The sequence below is a fragment of the Otolemur garnettii genome, unplaced genomic scaffold (assembly GCF_000181295.1).
Source record: "Otolemur garnettii isolate 467f Iridium unplaced genomic scaffold, OtoGar3 scaffold00027, whole genome shotgun sequence".
NCBI lineage: Eukaryota > Metazoa > Chordata > Mammalia > Primates > Galagidae > Otolemur > Otolemur garnettii.
The window spans coordinates 8,658,786-8,671,542 of record NW_003852422.1 but is presented as its reverse complement, the minus strand read 5'-3'; the positions used below and the strand labels follow the sequence as shown (position 1 = coordinate 8,671,542).

General features: G+C 37.6%; 1 protein-coding gene across 2 annotated transcripts in view; it reads right to left on the bottom strand.

Moving 5' to 3' along the window:
- Positions 1–8,882: 8,882 nt before the first annotated feature.
- TMX3 (thioredoxin related transmembrane protein 3) overlaps positions 8,883–12,757 on the bottom strand; it is a 30,029-nt gene continuing 26,154 nt past the window's right edge. For both annotated transcript variants that reach the window (XM_003788405.3, XM_023512403.1), the window contains 2 exons: positions 12,505–12,573; positions 8,883–11,225 (listed from right to left, as the gene is read on the bottom strand). In XM_003788405.3, the coding sequence (XP_003788453.2) occupies positions 10,965–11,225; positions 12,505–12,573 (330 nt within the window). In that variant the 3' untranslated portion in view covers positions 8,883–10,964. The remainder of the gene's footprint in view (positions 11,226–12,504; positions 12,574–12,757) is intronic.

The window sequence follows — 12,757 nt, the reverse complement described above, 5'->3', positions numbered from 1 at the left end:
AGGTCAGAGACCTAATTCATATAGAGTGGTTAATAAAGGCTTTAATGTTGAGGTGATCTAAATAAAGCAAGGGACAAAGTCATGTGGACATCCAGGAGCCTGTCATTCGAGTCAAATGCATGAGCAAGTACTAAAGAGCAGGCTGGCGTGTCCCAGGAGCAGCCAGGAGGCCGAGGCTGTAAGGAACTGAGCAAGGGAGGCAGGGCTGGGGAAGACTCGGAAGGAGGTGGGAAGTTGTTAGAAAGCATTATGGGCTATATAATTCACCGGGGCTGCTCCAACAGACTACCAGAAACTGGTGACTTAAATAATAGAAATGTATCATTTCACAGTTTTGGAAACTAGAAGTCCAAGATGAAGGGAATGGCATCATTGGTCCTTTCCGAAGGGCATGGAGGAGAAATCTGTTCTGGGCCTCTCTCCCCAATTCTGGAGAACTGTGGGCATTCTTTGGCATTCTTTAGCTTGTAGAGGCATCACCCAATCTCTCCTTTATCTTCCCATGGTGCTTTCCCCATGTGTATGTGTCTCCAGATCCTCCCCTTATATAAAGACATCAGTCCTATGGGATTAGGGTCCAACATAATAGCACTTTGTCCTAATGACCTATTTTCAAACAAGGTCACATTCTGTGGTAGTAGAGATTAGGACTTCAACATACAAACTTTTGGAGGACACAATTTACCCTGTAATATGGGCCTTACCAAAGACCTTGGCTATTACAATGAGTGGAATAAAACAGCAATGTTCTGAGCTAAAATGTGGTACCATCTGCCTTACACTGTAGGAAGAATGCTTCAGAGAAGTAATCTTTAGATGGTAGAATGTGGTTAGAAGTACAGAACCTGGTAGCATTCATGGTGGCTTAAACCAGGAGGCTAATCTTGAAAGTAGTGAGAAGTTTGGCTTCTTCTCTGTGAGTTGACCTCTCAGGGGACTATAACAAACTAGTCAACACATGGAGTTGGCCAACATAAGGAACGAAGCTACTGTGCTGACACCTACATGTGGTTCATGCCCAGTCTATGAAAAGTTAAGAAGGCTATCAATATAGGAAGGTGGTCAACTATGAAGATTCCACTATATTCTTTGAAAATATAACAGATGGGCATTTCTCATGGATAAGTTCTGAGACGTCACAGATCCAACCAGAGTGATTAAATAATGAACTTATCATTTACTGAGATGAGAAAGACTGAGTAGGAGCAGGCATCTAGGGGAGAAATTCAAGGTGTTCTGGATGTATTTCTGAATTAAGCATCCAAGTGGAGATATCACATCGAATATACAAGTTTAGAATTTGGAGATACAAATTTGTGCAAGGAACTGCATGGGTGGTGGTGTTGAGCACCTGTTGATATGGTTATTGCCCATTTGAATATTCTCTTTTGTAGAATTCCTATGTGTGTCACTTGCCCACTGTTCTGTTTTCCTTATTTACTTGAAATGTTCTTTATATATACAAGGTGTGTTGTCTGACCATCTTCTCTCAGTCTGTGCCTTCCTTTTTCACTTCCTTTCTTTTCTTTTCCTTGCTCTGTCACCCAAGCTGGAGTGATGCAATAATGTGATCACAGCTCATTTGTAGCCTTGAACTCCTGGGCTCAAACAGTACTTCTGCCTCAGCTTCCCTAATTGCTGGGACTACAGGCATTCACCACAGTGCCTGTGTAAATTATTGATTTTTATTTTACTGGTCAATCTGGTCTCCAGCCCCTGGCCTCAGGTGATTCTCCCCTCTGGGCCTCTCAAATTCCTGGGTTACAGATGTGAACCCCTGCACCCAGCCCCCTAGGTCTCTTAACAGTGTCTTTTGATAATTTTTAAGAAATCCACTGACACTTTCCCCCCATTTGTGGCCTCTTAAAGCAATTGTTTCCTACTGGAGGTCATGAAGATACTCTGTAGGTTTTCTACAAGAAAAGTTATTGTTTTATTTTACACAGTTAGGTCTTTTATCCCTGTTGACTTAATTTTTGTATGATGTTAGCTAGAGGTCAACATTCACTTTTTTTCCACAGAGATATCCAATTAAATCAATTAATTGAAATCTTTTTCCCCCACAGAAGTTTAGATAAGGAAACAACATCTGATGGTTACTGCCTCCTGGAAATAACACATTTTACTAGATTAAGACAGCTGGGGCTCATCCCTCAGCAGGACAGTGAGCTGTGTGGTCAGGAGACTTTCATTGACCTATTTCCCCCCATGGCCATATGTGAGTGACAGAAAAATTCCAGAAGCGATTATCAATGACTGAGAACTATTGTCAGTGTTGAGGAATTATTTGATATTTTATGCTGGGCCCTAGAAGATTCTTCAGGATTACAGCTCCCACAAAATGGTTTGACTGCTTGTTTATCAGATTCCTGGAGTATTCATGGGCCAGTGGCCAATGCCATGGCTTTTGTGGGGTCTTGGTTGTTACATCAGTATTTCATCTTACAATAGGTTCTATTTCTCAACACTCGGCTGTCACTTTTCCCATCACTTTACTTCTAATCTGACCTTTGCTGATGGAATGGAATCACAGGTCAGGAAGATGAGGCAGGTGATCTGGGCCCTGCCCCCCTGGCCTGTGTGCTGGTGGAGGCAGTAGCCGGGGGAGGTGCTCGGGAAGGTAGATCAGAGGCTGGTGTATGGAGGCTATCTGTAGTTATCTCGTTTCTAAGGAGCATCAAGTTTAGGTTGTTGACTTTTCTTCCTTACTGAAGCTTGATGCAAGGTATTTGTTGTTTGTATATTTAAAAAGTTAAGGAAAATGCTTACCTCTCAGGAACGCTATATTGTTGTCACCAGGCAAAATGCTCTCTTAGCAAAGTGCACGCTCCCTTCCTGTTCTCTTAAGCCTTCTCTTCTTGTAAGGACCTTTTGAATATTACAGGAAGTAGCCGACACACCCTAACATGCTAACATTTCTTATCATATCCCATAAACCTTCAACTTTTGCAGGCACATACACAGTCACTCCATCAACAGTGTTAGCAGTTTAAGATTCCCCATTTTCACTGCTGGGAGGGAAATAGGGAACAAGTCACTGTTCCCATCCTTTTTGACTCAGCCAACAAAATATATCAGTAATAGAAGTTAAGTGACTTGTTCAGAATTTCAGAACTAAATAATTATTGATTCTACTTAGACCTAAATCTAAGTTTATCTCTGAAAGCTTTTTGAGATAGGGTCTCCTTGCTCTGTTACCCTAGCTAGAGTGCAGTGGCAACCTCATAGCTCACTGCAACTAAACTCCTGGATACAAGCGATCCTCCTGCCTCAGCCTCCTCAGTGGCTGGGACTACAAGCACACATTACTATGCCCAGAAAACAATTGTGTTTTTGGCAGAAACAGAATCTCTCTTTGTCACGTAAATTGGTCTCAAATTTCTGGATTCAAATGAATCCTCCCACCTTGGCCTCTCAAAGTTCTAGGCATGAGCTCCTATGCTTGCCTTCCAAAGGCTCTTTTGAACTACATATCACTCCATAAATCTTAAAAATTAAGTCTCAAAAATTTTTCCACCATATTACATCTAAGGAATACCTCATAATTTCTTAAATAACTGTGGATCCCTACAATAATGGTGACCCTATTTAAGGGAAAGGTAACTTAACAGAATTTTTATAGAGTGAAGAAATATTAGTAGGGGGAATAAAATTCCCAAATGCCCTCCCAAGAGATTGTTTACTCCTGTGAAAGTTATTGCTATGCTTCATACACTTGATATTTGAATGACTCTGCCTATTTTTAAGGACCATAGGAAAAAAGCCATTATTTTGAAGGCCAGCATTTCAGAATTTGAGATTATGCAGATGATACTAAATGTGGAAATAAACAAGAGAAACAGAAATAGGAAATGTTTAAAATATTTTTAAATGTTAGTTGTCTCCATTTGTACATCAGTGATTAATTACATATGAACATTATATAGATTTAACTGACCCAATATTCAACAACGGTCAGCAGTCCATCCAAATGTTTTATGTGCTAGATTTTATGTAATACATAAAATTACACTGTAATTTTATAATCTATAATTAAGAGACTGTGACATTTATATACTCATACTGTAAAATCAGTGAATTCATATTGAAATTATTAAGTATATCACCAAAGCACTGGCATTCAAAGGTGTTCCCATTAATAAAATACTATACAGCCACATTTTCTTCCAGAGTTTTATCATTTTGTGTCTTATATGTATGTCTTTTATCCAGCTGGCATCATTTTTTTTTTCTTTTCTTTTCTTTCTTTCTTTCTTTCTTTTTTTTTTTTTTGGTAGAGACAGAGTCTCACTTTATCGGCCTTAATAGAGAACTGTGGTATCACACAGCTCACAGCAACCTCCAACTTCTCAGCCTCCTGAGTAGCTGGGACTACAGGTGCCTGCCACAATGCCTGGCAATTTTTGTTCTTCTTGTTGTTGCAGTTTGGCCGGGGCCAAGTTTGAACCTGCCACCCTCGGTATATGAGGCCAGTGCCCTACCCAATGAGCCACAGGCACCACCCGGGTCTCAATTTTTTTAAGTGGTGAGAGGTGTGGGTCCAGTTTCAGTCTTCTACATGTGGCTAACCAGTTCTCCCAGCACCATTTGTTAAATAGAGATTCTTTTCCCCAATATATGCTTTTGTTTGGTTTATCGAAGATCAGATGGTGAGACGGGGTGAGTTCCATCTCTAGGTTTTCTGCTCTGTTCATGGACCTGTGTCTCTATTTTTAGGCCAGTACCATACTGTTGGGATCACTATAGTATATATAGTAGTTATATGTAGTAGTATAACCTGAAGTCTGGTAACGTGATGCTTCCAGATTTGTTTTTATTTGTTAGAGTTGCTTTGGCCATTTATTTTTTCTTTCTGGTTCTGTATGAAATGAAGAATTTTCTTTTCAACTTCTTGGAAGTATGATCTTTTACAAAGACAAGAAGGTACACTAGGGAGAGGACATTTTTGAATAGCAGGCGCCAGGATAATTAAATTGCCATGCGAGGAAGAATGAAACTGGACTCCTATCCCTCACCATACACAAACAACTTAAGGTAGATGAAAGAGTTACATGTAAGACGAGAAACTGTGAAAATAGCAGAACAAACCTAGAGAGAACTCTTTTGGACAATATGACAGAGACCTCCAATGCTCAGGCAGCAAAACCAAAAATAGACAAATGGGAATTAAAGTCTCTGTGTAGAGAAAGAAATAATCAAAAGAGTAAACAATCCGTAGAATGGGAGAAAATATTTGCAAATCTCTTATCTGACAGGGAAATAATATACAGAATATATAAGGAATGCAGACAAGTCCATGACGAAACCTAAGAATCCCTTTATAAAGTGGGCGAAGGACATAAATAGACACTTTTCAAAAGAAGGCAGGCTGATGTCCAACAAGCATGTGGCGAAAAGAATCCACAGCGCTAATCACACCAGCAATGCAAACTGAAACACCGTGAGATTCCCCCCGCACACCAGTCAGAGTGACGAGTATCAAAGACAAGAAGTAGCAAATGTTGGTGAGGATGTGGAGAAGGAGAATGCTTGTATATTGTTGGTGGGGATGTAAATTAGTACACCCTCTGTAAGAAACAGTATGTTCAGGTCTCAAAGACCTCAAAACAGCCCTACCATTTGATGCAGTCATCCCACTACTGGGTACCTACCTAAAGAAAACACAATCAACGTCTCGGTAGGATACTGCTCTCCTGTGTCACAGCACTATTCACAACAGCAAAGACACAGACTTACGGTACGTGCCCATCAGTGAAGGACTGGACAAAGAAAATGTGGTTTATATGCACAGTGGAATACTATTTGGCCACAAAATGAGAATGAAATCACATCTTGGGCAGCAACATGGACAAAGCGACTCAGACACCAGACACAGAAAGACGAATACCACATGTTCTTCTAAGGGGAGCTGAGCAACGTGTACAGACAGATGGAGAGTGCGGAACGTGGACAGTGGAGGCTTAGACGCGTGGGGACCTGAGGGGTAGATAACAGGAAATTACTTCATGGGTACGGGTACAACGTACGTAATTTGCATGTTGAAATCACTAAAAGCCCTGGCTTTACCACTATGCAATGTATCAGTGTAACAAAATTACATTTGCACCAAATAAATTTACAGAAATAAAAAAATCTGACGCTAGAATTCATACTTGACCAGGTACTATGTGCCAGTCATTGGTCCACACGTGCTTCACGTCTAATTAATTTAATGAGATCAGTGAACTCCTCTTCAAACTACAGGCAACTCGGGAGCAGAGAGGTCAAGCGGGTTACTTGACCTTACTTGACCATACACAGGTAAATGATGGAGCAAAAGTATGAACTCCACGAAGGTGACACCAGGGCTGCACACACACAATACAGCCACTCAGCAGAGCGGGCAGGACGCCTCTGCAGTACTCCCGAGGAGTTTACAAATGGCTGGATGTGCTCTGTCACTCTTACCAAAAGTGTCCCTTCCTAACTTACTTTAAGTTCTCAGGTTTGTGGGTCCACGTATTGGGCCAGTTATTCCCAATAAAAGGTATGCCCTTGGTAAAAAATATGAAAAATAAATTAAAAATTAACCTCTGTACACAGGTTTGCTTGTCCACAATACACTTAATGCTGTTAAACAAACAGAAACAAAACATAAACTTGAGGCTTTATTTATTTTGAATAAGCAGACATTCATTTATTTACTCATTCTGCAATACTTATTGAGCATACCTTAGGTGCTGAGCACTGCACCGGGGAGATGACACAGCAGTGAATGACATGTGTACACTCTGAGAGAACTTCTAGTGTGGTGACAGATACCACACACAAAATGGAAAATTATAATACTGGCTACATAATAATACTTCTGCATCGAAAGGCTTATGCAGAGTCTCTAGAAAACAGAAATTAGCCCGGTATTTAAAAAGTTGATGAAGACCTTGAGAAATATATAATTTACTATTTTATATATATAAATGATTTGATAAGAAAATGAAAAGTGAGGGCACAGGAATAAGAGAATAGAATGTTCTTAGAAGAAAAGGCACATAGAAAGGAGGCGTGCGTGAGGCTGAGTGTCTGTGCGCGTGCGTGAGGCTGAGTGTGCGTGCGTGAGGCTGAGTGTTTGTGCGCGTGCGTGAGGCTGAGTGTCTGTGCGCATGCGTGTATAACAGAGTGGGACCCACGATGCGAGTAGGAAATGGTTAAGGAACTGAAGGACGTGTTCTACAAAATTGCTTTATACCTTTCCTGAAATTTCTGTTGTCTCATAATGCTTAAATTAAGATCTACCCATATATTTGTTGGTAAGAATTAAAAACAAAGGGCCGGTACCAGTTGAGTACCCCTTATCTAAAATGCTCCAAACCAGAAGTGTTTAGGATTTTTTTATATTTATGGAGTTTTGTATACTTGCATATGTAAAGTGGAATATCTTAGGGATAGGATAAAAGCTTCAACATAAACTTGAGGCTTTAAATCTCCAGTATTAACAACAAAAGTGACGGGTCAAGATAGTGCCAACACTCTAATTTAGAACTCTGTGATTCAGACGCAGTTCTTCTAACTATACTCTGTAAAGAGAGTGAGATACATTTTTGGAAAAATTAATACTGAAAAATTATTAGGTTTGATAAATATAAAATATAGGAACCCCTTGTCTGGTTTTTCATCTATTATATAATGGAATCAGATTATAATCTGATCAAGTTTGTTTAAACTCTAAAATCCTATGTTTCTATAATTATTAATAACTTGAAAATTTTAATGAAAGAAACAAAAGTGCTGAGGAATGTCCGTTTTAGCTTTTGTCTGTTTATGCAGAAAACAATCCATATCACAAAACAACCAAAAGATAGAAAGCAACAATAACAATGACAGGTTTTCAAATATTTTATTTTAGAAAAACAAAGGTTTACAATTTGTGCCCTAAGGCAGGACCTTGGGAATTCAACAAGTTAGTAATACAGACTTTCAAAAACCTCTATAGATTAGTCCAAAGTAGAAAATTAGTTTTTGCCCACTCTTGGACTCAAACACATTCAGAAAAAAATATATATTTATAAAAATAAAACAGCAAACCTAATCTCGCCAATTAATTGATACCACAATTTCTGCATGATAAAAATGGCTGAGTGATTTTTTTCCCCTATCCTACCTCCGTATCAAATCAAACAATGATAAAAATATTTAAATTACTTTGTGCAAAACCAAAACCACAAAGGCCCCCAAAGCAAAAAACTAGAAATGTCATTAATATAATCTACCAAATAAAACAATACAACTAACTGTTTTAACTACTCACATAAGACCCTTCCACTCCTAGACATTCGGCATATGGTTTCTAAACCAGACATCGGAGAGCAGTCAGTATGTGTGAGGAAGAAAATAAAAACTCCAGGCCTAATGCACCGCAAGTAAGTTCTAGATAATAGTAGCTAGGAAAATACTGACGTGTACAATGAAAGAAACAAGAAGAACTGGAAACTAATGGGGTGCATAGGGTACCAGTACTTAGACAATGCACTTTGCCTCTTTGAAAATCCTTAAATATTGTTTGAGCACCAGATTCAGCAACAGCAAAAATATAGAATTTCTAATTTTACAAGTTAGAAATAGAACTTCATTTTAACAGAAAGAGAAGGGAGAACTCCAGCTCCCTGAAGGACCTCATTACTAATATGTAATCATAAGACTCATCACTGGAATCAGAATGATACCTATGTCCTGCCACTAGAATCAATTATTAAAAGATCTCTCTCTCTAATTTTTCCTAAAATGAAAATAGTGTTCATAGTAAGCTCTATTACCACACAGAAGGGAAAAGCATACTAGTGAATAGATTTTAAAATTTGTTTTGCAAGCAGTCTAACAATGTAAATAAAAATCATCCAAATTAAAGATAAAAGTAAAATTGTAATATAAAAAGGAATAAAATTATTCCCTTATAAGCCACCTACATATTTTGTTTTCCCAGTAGACACACTTTAAAACTAAAACCAGAACACGAAGTCATAGTACAAGGCTGTGAAAGGCTAAGGGAGAACTGGGCCCCTCATTCGGAAAGGACACGAGGGAACACAGAGGAAGGTCCCTGGATTCTGGTCGCTCACAGATGTTGAGCTCTACTCTTTTTTTTTCCTATTGAGGTCTTTCATTTACAGGTGATGATCAACAAGACAAAAATACTCATATGACCAACATCTGATAGTGATAAACAAGAAGAAAAATAATCAATGACATTTTCTCTAACTATTTCTTCATGTCTCCAACTGCTAAGTTTTCACTTCCTCACTGCATGGCACCTGTACATACCTAAGCTTTATTCTACTTCAAAACAAGCTTTGCCACTGGAAGTATTAATATTTATCTTCCGCCAAAGAATCTTTTATTATTCTCTGTGGAGCATTCTACTTGTTAATTTAATAGCATTTATCTCCAGTTTCCACTTTCGAATATTTCATTCTAGTATTTCCTGAAATACATTGATGGAATATTTGTTTCATTAAAAAAAAAAAACAATAATAATGGAGTGTCAAACATAAACAGTAGGCATTTAGTTACTAAATAATAAAAGAGAACATGGATACAATAAAACCATTACTAGTAATTTCATTTAGTCCTGATGAATGTGGCATTAGAAATAGTCTAGTGGCCAACAGTGTCGGGACCATGAATTATAAACTTTTAAAATGACTAAACATTTTTTACATTCCAATAGAATGTTTTATAATAGGTAACTAAATTACTCAATGAATAACCATGCAAATAATAGTTACCTAATAAAAATTCTAAACTTAGCTAAAATGAAGGCCTCAAAAATAACAATTTACAATAAAACCTCAACCTATTATTAAACCACCTCCTCCCCCAGTTTTTAGACATTACTTGGGAATGAATTCCTACATTATTTAACTATACATAGAAGATAAGAAATCACTCACAGACATGGGTTACTTGCCAATCTCTTCATTGGTTCTGACTGTTTGGACACACCCCCAGCATTACACAGCAGATGTGTCCATAAATCTTGGGCATGGGTCCAGCTATACACATGTATATTCTGGTCCACCAGCTATCAAGGTTTATCATAAACAAAGATATGATACATATTACTTTTCAAAAAGCAGATTTTTATCAAAGGAAATTTTAGAAGAAATCTCAATATATAAAATGGAAATGAAACAAAACAAAAATATGAGGTGATTCTGGCGAAAGCAGGGTAGGGTTAACAGAGACCCTCCTCTCACTGCAGTGGCCACAGGACAGGTCTTAGGAGTTTCCTAGGGCATGGCCTGAAACCACTGTGCCCAGTAAATCCTGTTTATTTTTCAAAAGTCAATCGCAAGACTATTTTTTCCCCACTATACAAGCTCATATCAAAATTTTATATTATAATAATGCAACAGAGTATAAAAAGTAACATTTCCTCTCCTTTAAAAATAACAAAATAAAACCACTATGCTATATAAAACCGCATTATTTTTAACCTCATAATCTTCATTTGATATATGTAAAAATTTACTAGGTCTCTTTAAAGTGCCTAATTTTACAGACTTAATTGTAACCATATAAATTTTGTCCAAAATATATGAGAATGGTCGGTAGGAGGTGGAGGTATTATTTTCCCACATCAACCATGTCTCTTCTACCTGCCTGGCCAATTTACACATTCTGCCAAAGACTCTTAACTTCCTCACAGAATATTCAGATAGAGAAACATGCAGATAGATCCGGTCTGCTGCAGCATCTCTCAGGTTCGCTTTGATGGAGCGCTTCAATTGTGTTTCAGACAAACTGCTCCTCTATTCACTCCAAACGTCTCCCTGTTTATGGAAGGACTAGTTTAATCCATGCAGCTGATATTAGCAAAATACAAGTAACATGTCCTTTTCTGTAAAGATCATGATTAAATGGTCTAAATCCAATAAATAGGCTCTTTAGTAATCTGAAATCCTATCACATATTCTATAGCAGCAACAGCCTCAGTCTTTCTTCTTTTCTAACACATCCTTGGGCTCCTGCACTGCAGGCACGGGGCCTCCTCCAGGGCTGGGCTCCTGCTGTTCTGTGCTCTCTTCTATCTGTTCCTGGCTTCCAATGTCACTTTGGGACACTTCGTATCGTTCTTCTATATAGCCACCATCCGTGTCCGCTGTGTAGATTCCATAGCACATGATGCTGATGACACCCAGTGGCAGGCCAAAGAGAAAGCAGCCCATAAGCGGTGAGCTCTTGAAAATAGACTGTGGAACGATAATTACAACTCAGTTCCCTCACATTTACATGAAGTGAATTCAAAACAACTACAGATTTCTTCCACTTGCAACTATTCAATTTGCTGTGAGTTCCAACGAAACAGTATGTCAGCGGTAACCACCCTTAACCACCGTTATAAGAGGTAGAAATTGTACACACATGCACACAGCAGAGTGTGTGCAGAACTTGCTCTCGGCAGCAGAAACAGGTAGCAAACATTCTACAACCATTTCTGTGGACACCTATTTATTCCATATTCACTACAAAGGTCTCTTTGGGATCGTAACTATGTGAGTTTTAGAATTATTTCCTGAACTACAGAAATCTATTCTTGGGAGATAGCTAGGTTACTTTTATGAAGAATATGTATATATATATACCAGGTTACTTTTATGAAGTATATGTATATATACTGTTTTTACATGACATTTTAAACATTTTTTATGCATCTGGTTAGTAGAAAAGACTAACAGAGATAATCAGGTGAGAGGTGATAGTGAAGGAAACTATAATTATTAAAAAACCCAATGAAAGTATAATCAGGGGCAGGCGTGTCCATTCAAGGCATCCACCACTGTTAATATTCTACCCACACTGAACACTTGCAAATCAACACTGGGAGGAACAAATAAAAAACAAAATTACTACTGGAAAAAATGTGACCCATCACATTTTTCTTCTACATTTAAAGTCTGCTTTTAAAGAAAGAATGAAAGAAAGAATAAAAAAAAAGGAAGAGAAGGAAGATAGGAAATAGGGGAAGGAAAAACATCCATAAATGATTCCAATTATTCACCAATTATGGAAGTAAAGAATTAACAGAGATATTTAAAACTTTAATTGATTTCAGTTACAATTTTATTTTGACTATTGCAAAAATAAAAAGGAATGATTTTCCAAGACACATCATTCTCTTCAAAAGAAATGACTAATTCATAGACAGAAAATGTCAAAAATTACTAGGACTAAAAATTTCACTATATCTTATACTTCCATGAAATTAAGTAAAACCTTTATAAGTTCAGGTAAAATCTCTACTTTTTAATTTCAGTTAAGTCACCAATCATTAAAAAATGAATAATTAGGTAAACTTAATTTCCATCTGATGAAAATATTTTCTTAGTGTAAATACTGACTGGTTTATATTCTGCAAATCAAAAAGACATATTTTGACCTAATCCTTTGGAACTCAGATTTTACCAGTTAGACATAAAGAACACATTCATTCTTAATTAACAACAGCACAAACAAATTGTTACAACTTACCACAATCGTAGATTTGGCATCAAATAAAATTCTTTTCAATCTCTGCAAAATGCTATCACCTCCTTGGGCCTTCAATTAAATAGGAAAAAAATTACATTGTCATTTAAGTACCCCTAATGTATTAGTTATTTTCCTATGTCATGTAATCTTATAATTTCAGGTCAAAGGTTGATTTCAAAATATTACATAATTCTCTTGAAAAGGCTGTATAGTAAATGTTTACTGACATTTTCCTGTCCCTTTTGCCTTCCTG